Source organism: Ursus maritimus, unplaced genomic scaffold (genome assembly GCF_017311325.1).
Source record: "Ursus maritimus isolate PB19 unplaced genomic scaffold, ASM1731132v1 scaffold_4, whole genome shotgun sequence".
In the NCBI taxonomy this organism is placed as follows: Eukaryota; Metazoa; Chordata; class Mammalia; order Carnivora; family Ursidae; genus Ursus; species Ursus maritimus.
Genome location: NW_024426552.1, coordinates 82,204,973 through 82,220,552, shown reverse-complemented (window position 1 = coordinate 82,220,552; position 15,580 = coordinate 82,204,973). Strand labels below are relative to the sequence as shown.

The 15,580-nt window shown below is 35.6% G+C and overlaps 1 protein-coding gene across 4 annotated transcripts in view; it reads left to right on the top strand.

Annotated features, from left to right (window-relative positions):
* FXR1 (FMR1 autosomal homolog 1) overlaps positions 1-15,580 on the top strand; it is a 59,196-nt gene that overhangs the window by 23,829 nt on the left and 19,787 nt on the right. For all 4 annotated transcript variants that reach the window (XM_008705291.2, XM_040621559.1, XM_008705290.2 and 1 more), the window contains exons 4-9: positions 7,779-7,850; positions 8,265-8,413; positions 8,643-8,736; positions 9,188-9,304; positions 10,441-10,611; positions 12,637-12,715. In XM_008705291.2, the coding sequence (XP_008703513.2) occupies positions 7,779-7,850; positions 8,265-8,413; positions 8,643-8,736; positions 9,188-9,304; positions 10,441-10,611; positions 12,637-12,715 (682 nt within the window). The remainder of the gene's footprint in view (positions 1-7,778; positions 7,851-8,264; positions 8,414-8,642; positions 8,737-9,187; positions 9,305-10,440; positions 10,612-12,636; positions 12,716-15,580) is intronic.

Below are 15,580 nucleotides of genomic sequence, written 5' to 3'. Positions count from 1 at the left end.
TTGTATTCTTTGGGTAAATACCCAGTGGTGTGATTACTGGGTTTTAAGGTAGTTCTCTTTTTAATCTCCTCCCCCTTTAAATTCAAATAAAGTTCATTGTAAAAGATGAAATGATACAGAATTATATAAAATAAAAAGTGAACTTTCCCTCTTAGTGTAGGTATGCTTGTCTGTACACTCTAGCTTAAATCTCATTTCACCAGAGTTGTGGGGTTTTTTTGGATCTTTAAAGAATATTTTTTTTAAGTTACATAAATTGGGAATAGGTTACATATTTGTGATTTCTGTATTCAGTCTGTTGGGATATAATAGACATTTTCATGCTGCACATACAGATTTACCTGATTCTTTCTAACTACCCCATAATATTTTTTAGTACAGATGTATCATAATTAGAAATTAAAATTATTGGCAGATATTTTTTGCTATTGCCAAAAAATAAAACCCAGAGTTAATGTTCTTATGTAAACCATATTCTGGTAGTATGGAATCTAAGTGTTTCACTTGCTTAAATTGGAGGCATGTATATTTAAAATTTTGATGGTACCTAAATGTACCAATTTTGTCCTCCAAAAATGCATTTTGATTTACTACTTCATACTTCTAACACATGAAGGCGTTTGTTTTCTCATAGATTGGCTGGGTTATTAAGCTGTAAAGTTTTATAAACCTGACAAAAGGAAGCTGATGTCTTCGGAGTGTTTATTTCCTTGATCACTAGTGATATGGAGTATCTTTTAAATTAGTTTATTGGCTGTTAGCCCTTTGTTCTGTGAATTTTCTGAGTTTTTTTGGTCTGTGTAGATTTTGATGGAGGAAATCTTTGTATTTTATGGATAATTTTTTATCTGTTGTGCTTTCTCCTAGGCAATTAAAAAGTGTATTTAATGGCTTTTCCCATGAAGTTTAATTTATTCCAATCTGTTAGTTTTTTTTGGTGTGCTCTTCAAGATACTTTTTTCAGTATTTCTACAGGTGTGATCTTTTTTGTTTTAAGGAGTGTAGTTTTTTTTGTTGCTTTTTAAATTTTTTTAATTTTAATTTTTTTTTAAAAAAGATTTTATTTATTTATTCGACAGATAGAGACAGTCAGCGAGAGAGGGAACACAAGCATGGGGAGCGGGAGAGGAAGAAGCAGGCTCATAGCAGAGGAGCCCGATGTGGGACTCGATCCCATAACGCCGGGATCACGCCCTGAGCCGAAGGCAGATGCCTAACCGCTGTGCCACCCAGGCGCCCCTGTTGTTGCTTTTTTTTAAAGATTTATTTTTGAGAGAGAGAGTGGTGTGCATGTTGGTGAGGGGCAGAGGGAGAGTGGGACAGAGAGAATCCCAAACCGGCTCCCTGCTGAGCGTGGAGCCCGTTGTGGGGTTTCATTCCATGACAATGAGATGAGGACCTGAGTTGAAATCAAGAGCCAGACACTCAGCCACCTGAGTCGCCCAGGCACCCCTGAGTATTATGACTTGATACTTTAATGTAGAGTAATTCATTGCACAGTATGTTTTAGTATATTAATTAAGTCATCAGCCGCTGTTTCTGCCAGTCACATGCTATATAGCAGTAATAACAGCTGATGCTTGTATGGTACTAACATATATAATCTATAACTGGCTTTTTTAAAGATTTTATTTATTTGAGAGAGTATATGTGTGCAGGAGCCAGGAGGTGGTGTGGGTTGGGCGGGTAGGATCAGAGGAAAAGGGGCAAACAGACTTTCTACTTAGCGGAGAGCCAGACCCAAGGCTCGATCATAGGACCCATGGAACATGACCTGAGCCAAAGGCTCAATCATAGGACCCATGGAACATGCATGACCTGAGCCAAAGCCAACATGCTTAACCGACTGAGCCACCCAGGCATCCCCTAACTGGCTTTTTAAGCGGATTATCTCAGTTTGACCTAACAGTCTCTTCAGGGCCTCTTCTACAACTCTGTGACTTTATTAAGCTTTTCAAGGTCGTGTAGCCTGAAGGTTGGGAAGCTGAGAACCAGTTCTAGTTTTTGTCTTGAATGTGACTCTCTAATATATTATGCTGTATTCATAGGGTGTTGTCAGTTTTGTGCCATACTGACAACTCTTGTTCTTTTGCACCTCTAGGAACTCTGCCTCTTTTAAGAAGGGAAAGGTGACTTTGATTTGGGCATCAGTAATGGATATAGAACAAAAAAGATACAGGAGAGAGCTTTGTGGTCTAATGTCCTCAAGAAAATAATACATGACTTATCAGAGAAAGATGGGTTTTGAAAGGTTTAAAATTCAAAGCCTTATTTTTAAACCCTCTTAGTGGCTTTTTTTTTCCCTTAGTGGCTTTTTTGACTTTTTAAAAAAGTGGTATATGTTTTAAAATCTTTAACATTTAATGGAATTAAATTTTTTCAGTAAGTATTTGCTTGCTTGGTTGATTTTGCTAACTTTAGATTGCTAAGAAAATGCTTACCTTCTGAAATTGGAAGTAATGGGAAAATGATTTCTTTAGATTTTCTTAAGCCGGATATATAATATAGTATTCTGGGATATTGGAAGTTCAATAGAAAATATTTTTTCCCCCAGTGATTTCACATGTGAAGTGTTTTGTCTTTTATTATAGATAACTGCTTTGTTCAGCAAGTTAGTACATGGGGTCACACACAAACGTTCCATAGAAAGCCTGACATAGTAGCCAGTATATAATTTTAAAAGGTTTTCTAGGTTTTCCTCTTGGGTTTAATATATTAAAAAACTTTTTTTTTTTTTTAATTGTGATGCTTTCTGGTTGAGATAAGAATTGGCAAATTTCTGTTCTTGTGGTGTAATAAACCTTTTTTTTATCTTTTATGGTGGATTGTCAGACATATGTTTTATGTCTATATATTGTTATTATAATGTTGGGATAAATGCCTTGAGAGAAATAAGTGTGGTAATAATTTGAGATATGAGACTCCGTTCCCTGAAAATTTAAGAAAAACTTTTTATTTATCGAGAGGGGGAGAGTGGGAGAGGGAGAATGCTTGCGAGCACATGTAAATTGGGGGGCAGGGCATAGGCTGGAGGGAGAGAGACTCTCAAGCAGACTCCATGCTGAGCGTGGAGCCCAGTGCAGGGCTCAGTCTTATCATGATCTTGAGATCATGCATGACCTGAGCTGAAATCAAGAGTCAGATGCTTAGGGGCGCCTGGGGGGCTCCGTCAGTAAGTGTCTGCCTTCTGCTCAGGTCATGATCCCAGGGTCCTGGGATTGAGCCCTGCATTGGGCTCCCTGCTTAGCGGGGAACCTGTTTCTCCCTCTGCCTGCTGCTCCCCTTGCTTGTGTTCCTGCATGCTCTCTCTATCAAATAAATAAATTAAATCTTAAAAAAAAAAAAAAAAGTTGGATGCTTAACCAACTGAGCCACCCGGGCACCCACCCTTACCTTAAAATTTTTAAAATTCAGTATTTTTTTATACAAAAGTTGCAAGATACATGTAATTTCCATTCTACCTTTAAAATAAAGATTTTATTTGACAGCACAAGCAGGCAGAGTGGCAGGCAGAAGGAGAGGGGGAAGCAGGCTCCCCGCTGAGCAGAGAGCTTGATGCGGGGCTTGATCCCAGAATCCTGGGATCATGACCTGAGCTGAAGGCTGATGCTTACCGACTGGGCCACCCAGGCTTCCCTCCATTCTACCTTTAAAAAATGTCTCCATTTGATTCTTGGAACAAGTCTGAAAATTTTACATATCTGTAATTAGTCTTTCTTATAATGCCAAGTTTATTGTTAGTTCTTTGGGAAATTTGCATATGTTAAAGAAGAGGTAAACATTCTTGTTTATTATATGGGAAATGGCTATTTTCTAGACTGAAGAAACCCATTTGTTAAAAGTATCAGCAGCATACTTGAATGAGAAAATACTATTGTATAGGTAGATAAATCACATCAGTGTGTTTAGATGTTAAACTTGCTTTCCTAATGTACATTTTCCATTTCTTCATAATAAGTTATGATTGTAACAAGATGAAATAGTGAATGTAGAGGAATAGTACTTATAAAACTGGCTGTTATGATTAAGTATTCAGTTTAATGGTTAAAGTTATTTAGAAATTTTCTTTATAGTTAATTTGGTGAAAACTGGTAAAAAAAAAAAGAAATTATTTCTGGTGTTCATATTTGGTTGTGACTTTGAAAAGCATAGTTAAACATTATTAACTTGATTGAAAGGTTGATAACATTAGGATCCAGACTGGAATTCCATTTAAGTAATAGTTTGGTTGTGTGTTAGAATGTAGAGGCCATTTTGTTGTATGGTTTGACTTGGAGTTATTTGGCAGAAAGAGCTCTGAGATAGAATTCTGGAATTTGATTTTTCATGTTCCATCCTCCACTCCATGAAATGAGACTTCTTCAGACTGAGTACTGTTGTGCTTTTAGGTCTCTCACGGGTAGTTTTTTCGTCTTTTTATTTAAAGCTCTTCTTTGGATTTGTAGAATTTAGAATGTTAAAATAATGAGGGCTATTGCTTTAGAGTGTGATTTGCTCCTTGGGAATACTTTGGAAATTTAAAGTCTGAATAAAGGGAATTTTTGTGAGGTGCCCTGCTCCAGCGATGTAGTCATAAATACAGTAATCAACACAGTATACTAGGGCACAATTTTAATGCTGTGTCATTAAAGTGATTTTTTATGGTGTGAGATAAACTGTTCATTTTGGAAAGAATGTGATTTGACCGACTGCACTCAAGTGGAGCCAAATTCAGAGTGTTTGATTCAAGCTCAGGAACTTGGATTTAGTTGGCTTTATGAGAATGACTTTGTCTTTCAGCGGTACAGTTTTTAATGAAGCTTACAGAGGTAGGTGTGAGTATAAAATGGAATCGAGCATTTTAATATTCAGTGAGAGGATAAAGCCTCAAGGCAGTCCAGAATGGTTTATTCTCTTTTTTTGGTGGTAAGCCCACATAGGAAGCCACATTCCTAGAAGATTGTGTTTTGGTGAAAGTAGAATTAGAGCAAAGGGATTTAGATAATTTAAAGACGCACCCCCCCCCCCAGGAAACTTTTAGGCACCTATTCACTAGATCACCAAGAGATACTCCAGTCTGTTTAGCTGAACTGCCTTTCTGAGATAGTACTTGGGATGGGCCCTTTCCCTCCTGTTCTTCGTGTTTTCTTTTAATCTGCGTCATACTCAGAGAAAATGGTCATCAGCACTTACCATTTGGACCCAGTGGGCCATTTAAAAAAAATTTAAGTCTGTTTACATATAATTTCACAGAAGTTAAGAATAAAAGGATGCTGAAGGTCAATGTTAAGTATCCTAACGAGCATTTAAACATAGCAAATATAGGGATGCCTCGCTGGCGTAGTTGGTTAAACATCTGACTTAGTTTTTGCTTAGCTTGTGGTCTCGTGGTGGGATAGAGCCTGTGCTCAGAGCAGAGTCTACTTGAGTTTCTCCTCCCTCTACCCACCCCCCCACATGTGTTTTCTCTCTCCCTCTCTCTCTGGAATAAATATATCTTAAAAAAAAAAAAAGCATAGCAAATACAACTTTTTATTCCATATTTTCCTGGTTTTGATAATACATATACCCAAAATGAGTACAGGTCTCTAAACACTACTGCTCATCAGCTATCATGCATGAATGCAGAATAAATTCATCTTACAAATACTGATCTCAAATTTAAAACACATCTAGTAAGTTCTAGTTTATCATTTCATTCTGGTTCATCTTGTATTTGGATTATCAGAAATACAGTACTTCAAGAATATTTTGGAACTCTTAATGGCTTTTAATTTTATTGAACAGAGTGTAGTCATCTTTGTGCTATCCAGTTGCATTGACTAATCCACTGAATTTTTTGCATGTTTTCATCATGTTTCTTTCTAGTCATCTTTGCATACACAGCTGCCTTTGGCATTTGTCCATTTAGGAGCTGTATGGGGGTACTTTTTGGTGTACAGTCATAAAAGATGAAAGAATATGGTCACGTGACCTTTTAGAAAAACAGAATGGTCCCAAGTCTTGTTGCAGGATTTTGTATGATGAAGTCCCAGTTTGAATGATTAACTGGGTAAGGATACTAATTTCCCATTTCTCCTTAGAAGTATATTATTTGGGAATATTCATCATCTGAAGACTTCATGGTGGGAGATTCTGCTTATAATTTCACATTCATCATTAGAATCTAGAGTGCTGTTGTCTATCTCTGCATCAGTCCTGATTCCTCTAATAATTGTGAAAGCCCTTCCTCTGTAAATTTTGTCTTTGCGGTTATGGGTGGAAAATTAAAAATTCTCAATTCTTAACTGTTCAGTGAAAACCAAAAGCAGACTGCAAGAATGATGTCTCCAGTCTTTTTACACTTTCTTGAAAGACTATGCAGTAAATAAACTACAGGATGATGCAATAGTAATGCTTTATTTCACTGTTGTGTTCTTCCAGGTGATACCATCATTCTTCTCTCTTTTTTTTTTTTAGCCTTTTTTTAAAGCACAGTTGAGAATAATTGATGAATGATGATGAAATAGTAAAGTGTTTCAAGATACAGAAAAAAAACAAGATCACTAGATTTCCCCTTAGATTTATAAGAGGTTCCACTGGATACATAAAATAATTGCAAGATAGAATGAATTTTGTTTTATTCTAAAAAAAGGTAAAATTTATTGTTATTTTGGAGACTGTAAAAAGGATAAAAGTAATGAAATAGATTTGCTCATAAAGAAATACAGAGCTAAAATTGAGTCCACCGGAGCCTGACTGGTATGTAGGTCGTCTTTTTTTCTGATCATGGTGCACAGTGAAGTTGGTTATGATTTTGGCTTATTCAGTTACATTTCCAGTATTCCCCCACTTCCAAGATTACTCTCAGATCGCCTCAGTGAGGCTTCAGGCTTTCTAAAACTATTTGTTTATTATCAATAGTTGTTTGCATTTAACCCAAAGATAGGTGTTAACATATATTGGTAGATTTCTCTGTCGTCCTCTGCAGAGACATCCTCAGTTCATATAATAAAGATTTTTATGGGGTTCTTCTTGGTTGTCTCTTCCCAGAGCCCCTCCCCAATTTTCCACATATTGAAAATATATCAAGATGCTGTACCATAAGAAGTAACTAACCCCAAAGGAAACTTTCCTAATGTGTTACAAAATACCTGACAATTACAAATACAGAGCATATAAAAAAAATTTTTTTTACGGAAGAGGTTTGTAAGATTCTTATGTACCATACTAAATGGGTATAATTTAAATTTTTATTGTTCAGCTGAAAATTTCAGTGCATTTGATTTAGGTTCTTCAGGAAGGAATCTAAATATCATATCCTCGAAGGTTTTAAATTTGGGTTTCTTTTTGAAAACTGTTCTTGATTTCAACATCTTAAAAATATTGTTAACGAGATTTAAAATATGTCTTTAGTAATTTCTAGCTTATCCTTGTGTCTGTTACTTGAATCATGAGAATGCTGCGCTTAAAAATGAACAGTATTGACAGAAACTGTGAAAGAACTCAGTTTTATACTATGTTAAACTGCCTTGTAAAAAGCATTCTTTAAAATAATATTTATGTTTGGAAAACCTCATGAATTTGGAATTAGATTTCCAAAGAGCCAAATTGCCCAAAAAGGGTTCAGTTTTGTTTTTCAACAGTAAAATTTAAGCATGCACGACTCTGTTATTGAATTATTGTTAGCCCATCATTTTTAGTGCAGTGACATTTTTGATTCTAGAGTTTAATGGGATTCGGCATTCATAGTATGTCATTATTTATAATGTTGAAATCTTTTAGGATGAATGGATAAGGGCCTTTTTTTCTCTTCTCAGGTATATTCAAGAGCAAATGACCAAGAACCATGTGGATGGTGGTTGGCTAAAGTTCGAATGATGAAAGGAGAAGTAAGTGATGTTTACACTTGCCTTGTGACTAGTTTCCAAGGAAATACCTCAACTTTTGGCTTTTGTAAATGTTACTTCAATTCTTAGTTTTGTTTCTAACTGCCTAATTTGGAAATAGTTGATCATACATTTAAAAAATTCATTAGACCATTTATTTTTGTTTTCTGAATTTGCAAACCTCAAAGCTTCTCTTCAGGGATGCACTTCAAGCATGTGAGGACCACCAAGGTTCATGCTTGTAAGAGCCTATAATCTAGTTTAGGCAAATCAGATTGATATAACTAAGCTGTGCTTAGTATTTGTGCCACAAAGGGGAGGGTCTACTGGTTAAGCTGAGCAAGGCAATTAGAACTTCATTTAAAGCTCATTAATTTTGTTCAGATGGGATTTTTAAAGTATTTTGATGTCTTTTAGTTTTATGTCATTGAATATGCTGCTTGTGATGCCACTTACAATGAAATAGTCACATTTGAACGACTTCGGCCTGTCAATCAAAATAAAACTGTCAAAAAAAATACCTTCTTTAAATGCACAGTGGATGTTCCTGAGGATTTGAGAGAGGCGTGAGTAATTTTGTTTACTATTGAATTGCTTTGTGAATTAAGAGGATTTTTTAGTGCTACAAAAATCTTTTTTCCCAAACACCCAATCAAAAACTTCTGATAGAAAATCTTTTTAGTAAACAAAAGTTTTAATGGATAGTGTCAAAATGAAATACTTAGTTTGCATTATAATTGCCTTCTGAATTTAATCTATTATTTAGGTTTTAAATATGAATTAATTTCTCCCTAGGTGTGCTAATGAAAATGCACATAAAGATTTTAAGAAAGCAGTAGGAGCATGCAGAATTTTTTACCATCCAGAAACCACACAGCTAATGATACTGGTAAGATAACCACACATTTTAGGGTAGCCAATGGATATTTCACAGATTTTATAATTAAATATTTGAAAAGATAAAAGCTAACTTGGTATGCTGTGAATTTCTTAATACCTATGGAAGAAAAATTTTTTTACAGCTGTAAAATGTAAATTTCTATCTTTTGTGGAGTAAGGAGGAAAAAAACCCTTAATATGGCATTCATAACAACATGAAATTCTGAAGTTGTAGGATCCTGGATCCTCCCCTGCCCCCACCCCCAATCATAATTTGAATAGCAGAACTAAATAATATGGTAATTCAGAAAGGGGAGTGGGGATTACCTGTGGGAGGGGTAATTATGGGTGGGGAGAGAAGTGTAGGAGATGAGGATCAAGGAAGGCTTTATGTGGAAGGTTCCTGTTTGTATTTTCTTGAAAAATAAGATTTTTTGAGTGACTAACTTGTTTGTTTATAGTCTGCCAGCGAAGCAACTGTGAAGAGAGTAAATATTTTAAGTGACATGCATTTGCGAAGTATTCGTACAAAGTTGATGCTTATGTCCAGAAATGAAGAGGCCACTAAGCATTTAGAAGTAAGTGAGTTTATCAGAAGGTTTTTTGTGTGTCTCATTTAGTTTCATAAGTATATTATTCAAATTTCCTTGCTTAAACTACTTGAGTATTAGGTAAGGCAACTTGGGACCTGTTTTGTGGCTAATACCAGGAGTTATTGTGCCCTTCGAACTTATTTTTGTCTGTCACTTTCCCCAGACAGCCTTCGTTTGCTAAATGCCTGTTGAGTTTTTTGTTAGGACTTAGTAACAGGTGCCGAAGAACTTAGAAACTCATTAGGAGTATCCAGTAAAACTGTATTGCTAGTTTTTCTTTACTCTGTCCTTAACCTTTTTTACTACCCTGTCAGCTGTCATTCATGACACACTTCCATTAGTTAATTAGTTCACTATAATCTTACATAAGAGGAGAGGAAGACACATAGCATGTAGGTTTTTAAAAAGAGCCTGTTGTTGCTTTTCTATCCCATTCTAAGATACTCCTCTGTTTTCTCCTATTCTTCATTGCCACACTATTAGAGGAGACACCCCCCCCTCCCCATGCACCACATTCAGATCTTAAGAGAAATTGAGGTATGTTTATCTTTAGGACAAATTTGCAAGTACCGTTACTAATTTAAAAAGTTCCAAACAAGGGATATATCATAAGTGAGTTTTAAGAAACGAATCATCATTCAGATGATTCGTCATTCAGATGATGGAGAACTCCTTGTATCAGTAATTCCAGAAAATTGTTTTAGAATTAACTGTTTTCTGTGATCATGATTAAATAGACCTTATCATACTGTTTTTTTCTCCTTCTATTATATGATCCCAAATGAGTATCCTTTATTTTTTCTTAATTCTTTTTGTTTTTTTTTAAATTATGGTAAAATACAACATAAAATTTACCGCTTAATCATTTTTAAGTGTGCATTCCGTAGTGTTGTCTGTTCATGTTGTTAATCAGCCAATTTCCAGAACTTTTCATTTTGCAAAACTGAAAGTATATCCATAAGACAGCAACTTCCCAAAACCCCCACCCTCTCCCCACTTCAGGCAATCACCATTCTTCTTTTTGTTTCTATAAATTTGACTACGCTAGAAACATGGGTATATGAAAAACTTTTTGTTTTCGATCTTTTGTAATATAAATTCTAATTTATCTCTTTTACTAGTGCACAAAACAACTTGCAGCAGCTTTTCATGAGGAATTTGTTGTGAGAGAAGATTTGATGGGCCTGGCAATAGGAACACATGGTAGTAACATACAGCAAGCTAGGAAGGTTCCTGGAGTTACAGCTATTGAGCTAGATGAAGATACTGGAACATTTAGAATCTATGGAGAGGTAAGTTGTCTGTCCCTCATCTTAGTAACTTTATTTAAAAAAGTTTTTTTGCAGTAACTTTATTATAACTATTGTTCGATCATGTATTATTTGGAATTTCAATTTCCCGGTAAAATAGTTTTAATCAGTCAGCCCCAGTAACCATTACATGTATGCAGGTCGATTGAAGATAATATTGGGGCAATAAAAGATTGAGTATTTAATGTGTACTGTTCTCAGAAGTTTAACCAACTGCTTTGGATTGTAACTCAGTTTTATGTGCATTACAAATAATTTGCTTTTTTTTGAGTGCTTACTGTGTCAGGCACTGGTAGTTGTAAATAGCATATAATTGAGGAGCTTTTGAAGAGCTTGAATTTGGATAATATTTTGTCACTGGTTAATTGTGACATTTGTGTGGACTGGAAAATAACATCTGAAAAATAATTCAGACTTTTCATCAAGACCATGCCTCACATGAGAATAAATGGATGAGGTTTTTGGGGTGATTATTTCAAGTCTTGACTATTTTTTTTTTTTTTAAAGGTATTTATTAGAAGGGCTCCTGGGTGGCTCCTGGGATCAAGTCCCGCCTTGGGCTCTCTGCTTGGCAGGGTCTGCTTCTCCTTCTCACTCTCTCCCTGTGCTCTCCCTCTCTCTTTCTATCAAATAAATAAAAACAACTTTATTTATTTATTTTTTAAAGATTTTATATATTTACTTGACAGCCAGCCAGCGAGAGAGGGAACACAAGCAGAGGGAGTGGGAGAGGAAGAAGCAGGCTCCCAGTGGAGCAGGGAGCCTGATTCGAGGCTCGATCCCAGGACCCTGGGATCACGCCCTGAGCCAAAGGCAGAAGCCTCACGACTCAGCCACCCAGGCGCCCCAATAAAAACAACTTTAAATAAAACTATTTATTAGTGTGTGCGTGTGAGTTAAAGAGCACAAGTGAAGGGGAGAGGGGCAGATGGAGAGGGGCAAGCAGACTCCCTACTGAGCAGGGAGCCCAGTCTGTCGTAGGACCCTGGGATCATGACCTGAGCTGAAGGCCAACACTTAACTGACTGAGCCACCCGGGCGCCCAGTTTTGACTTTTCATATGTAATTCTTCCCATGAAAAGCTGGGTCATATAGTGAATCTGACTAGAAGCCTGATTTTCTTTTTTTTTTTTTTTAAATTTTATTTCTGAAACCTTTAGAAGTGGGCAGTATACAGTAGTTAAGACAAAAGGCTTTAGTGCCACACTGCCTGGATTGAAAACGTCTCTGCCACTTGGAGTGAGCTTTGGAGAAAGTTACTTAACTTCCCTGCATAATTTTCCTCATTTTAAAATGAAAATAGTAGTGCTTACGTTATAGTCTGTGAGTATTAAATACACTGAAAAATTTTCCGTGTTCTATGGTGAGCACACAATACACTTCATCTGTTGTTATAAAAGAACAAACAGTAAAAGTGGTAGGTAACTTCCTGAGAACTAGATTCCCGGTAGAGAGGCTCCCTTCCCCCGTCTTTCAGTCTTTTAAAATTATAACCATTAGAAGTTAGGAATTTTAATGATCTTATTGATAGGTACTTCAAAAAAAAAATGCATCTCCACAAAAACAGCTTTTAAAATAATTTTATGTTGAGAATGAAAATACAATTGCGGACAGTGTAGACAATATGAATAATTTGTATTTAACATTCAACTAGAGAAATTTAACATGGGACTATGAACTTAATATTTAGGATTGGGTTAAAATTTGGCTAACGTAAGTAAGCTAAATTCTTGGTATTTTCTCAACTTAGGGTCCCCCCCTTCCTTTAGACATGTTCTAGTAGTATGTTTTTTCCCTAGCCTTTTAATAATTCTTTTTTTTTTTTTAAGTACTTCATGAATTACTTGACTTGAAATGTCACTTTAGTGGACTGAGCAGAATCTTGTACTAGAGAATAATAATTCAGGATTTCTCATTTCTTGTGTGTGTGTGTGTGTGCGTGGCTTGTGTTTTTGGACTGGAGTTTTCTTCAGGGTTATATTTTACTTTTATTTTCTCCTTCTGTAGAGTGCCGATGCTGTAAAAAAGGCTAGAGGTTTCTTGGAATTTGTGGAGGATTTTATTCAGGTTCCTAGGAATCTTGTTGGTAGGTATTTCTACTAAATGTTAAATAAGTTAAATGTTATTAATTATACAGCAATTTAATTGAAATTTAATCTTGTCCAATACCATATCTTATTTATAGTTACGTGGAGCATTTGATAGCCATACTTGTTTTCATTTTTTAGTAATGTAGTATGTGACTTGTATCTGATTATTATTGTAGTAAAAAGTGAAGATATTTCCTTCTGTACAGGGTGACTCACTAATAAGACCCATGATTTTTATAACAGTTTGTCATTAACGTTTTTTAAAAGTCATTTCACCCCTTGGGCTTGCTCTTCTTATTCCCTTAATGTCTTTTTGTCACTCGTATGTCCATCAGAATTGTCATAGTATTTTTTGAGAAGGTGTTTTGTGATATTTTTTTCTTTAGTGCAGAAGAAAAAGTAAGAGTGGACTAACAATAGGGTAATAAACTTCTACACAGTAGGCCCTGAATAAATAATAATTGGTTGTTGCAAAGGCATAGAATAAGGTAGGAAGTCAAGGGCAGGAGAGAAGGATGGTGATGATGATAGGAGGGGAGGTTTCACTATTAAGTTTCTGACACCACTAACGGAAATTAACCCATAGGCTATAAGTTAAGTGACAGAATTTTGAGTTTGAAGCTGTAGTTAAAGGAGCTTTATAGCTTGGGTTGAATTGTTTAATAGCTTTGTTATTAATATTCTCTATGTTGGTGTAATCTGTCCTTTTATATGCTGTTTGAGACAAATGGAAAAATTTTGGTCATGTATTAAGTAAATAGTGATTATCCTAAACCTTTAATGTAAAAGTAAGCATTAACATAAAGCAGAGACATTTCAGAGGAGGGGCTTGAGTTTTTGTCCACTGCTGTGTCTCATGAGTTTCTTGACATTTTGAAACAGCACGTCTTGGGCTCCCATTTATATATAATTAGGCCTGTTTTGCCTTTTGGAAATGATTTTTTGCTATAGGTGTTCTATTTGTCAAATCCTGTTTAAAAAAAAAAATCATAGAAAAAACCCCAAAATTTCCACTTTAAAAAGATGTTTGTTTTGACCAGTAACAAGTTAGTATACTCTGGGACAATAATATACAGTACAAGAACTTGGACAGTTTCTTGGTTTTCAGCTGTTAGTTTGCCTCTTAACTTTGCCCAAGCATTTGGATAGGTATGACATACTGCCAGATAAGTAAGCTCCATTTTATTGTTTCTTGCTCACTATAGATTGAACTGCTGGAGAGATGTTAAAATTGAGTATAAGCTTGAAGAATTTTTGTATAATTCTAACAAACATTAAGATACAGAGTATTATCAAATGTCATTGTCAAATGAAGTCACCTTTGACAAGCTGTTTTTGAAAATGAATCTGTTATTTTCTTTAAATCACAGTTATTGACACCTGTTGTACTAACATTGTGGTTGCTGCTTTACAGAACGTAATTTAACTTAGGTTTCTTCACTTGTAAAACTGATTTGGAGATAAGAGTGTGAAAGGAAATTGGGGTTCTTTCCAACCCAACAATTCTATAGAAGATGGCCTTGGTCTTACAGAGTTTGTGGTAGTGTTAATTTTGAGTAAAAATTCCTGATATTTTAGAAATAAGGAAGTTGGATATGTTTGTAGTTCTCTGGTTCTTCTTTTTATTCATTTATCTGTGCATTGATGTGAGTACTTGTCGTGTCTCTTTTTTCCTATACTCTGTTTTGGTTTGCTTTGGTGATTGGGTTATTTGGGACTCTTCGGAAAATATACATTAGCAGCAACTATTATATGTTGGTGAAATACTCAGAGGTAGTGTAATGATTTCTTGGTTGTTGTATATAATAATACTACATTTCCCTCCAAAATGTTTTATGGGTGAAGCAGTCTTTTGAAAAATAGTACACTCTTAGTCCAAGTGAAAAAGAAAAAAGTGGACAGAGGAGTAAAAGGGAATGAGGACTACTTGGTGGGTAAGTTCAAGAGAATTCTCTTACACATTCAGGTTCTAAGAGTTGTAGACCCTGACCATTCCCATGCCTCCTAAGTCAAAAGAAAAATATTATGTGAACATTGATTTAAAAATGAATTGAAATTTTTTACCTCCTGGAAGCTTTCCTTAATCACTTCTTTACTCTGTCCCTTCAGCATTTATGCTCAGTGCTCAATTTATACTACAGGTCTGCTTCAGTTTGTCAATATGCTTTGGAATTTAATGGAAATGATCAGTTAAAATATTGACGGTCTCTGGTGGGACTAAATAAAACTTTCAGGTAGGTCCCTGCCACAGACCCCAGAAGGGTGATGGATGTACACTCACCACTGGTATAGTTCATAGAAGGAAGGGGCCAAGATTCTGGGGGAGGGATTATGATAATATCAGTCTGATTTTTGTTTTTTCGAAAAGACATTTGCTTATTTTTAGCAGGGTCAAGGATGGAGTTGCTGCTTGAGCTTCACTGTGTTAACAATGAAGGTTGCTTTTATATACTGCTGCTAGGGCTGCTCAGAGAAGACCTACATCATGTGAATTCCCTGGCCTCTATTTTTTTTTTTTTTTTTTTTACCTGTTCAATTGTGCTGCTTTTAAACAGGGTTATTAATAGGGAAGGAGGTTTGAGAATAGGAATAGAAAATCCTGTAATGGTGTCTTTGCTGTATTGACCCATTTACTCTTGCTGTTGTTCCCTTATTTATTCTTTAATGGAAACTGTTTTGTCAAGCATGTGATAGGAATAACATCCATTTTAACCCCTTTCAACTGAAATTAATTTATTCTGGAAATAGGTTGCTGACTTAGTTAAAAAAAGAATGAGGAATCTGGACTTAATAACCCTTATAAGGGATATGTTTGTCTCATACAGGGAAGGTTACCTGAGTATTTACTTCTGTTACCAGGT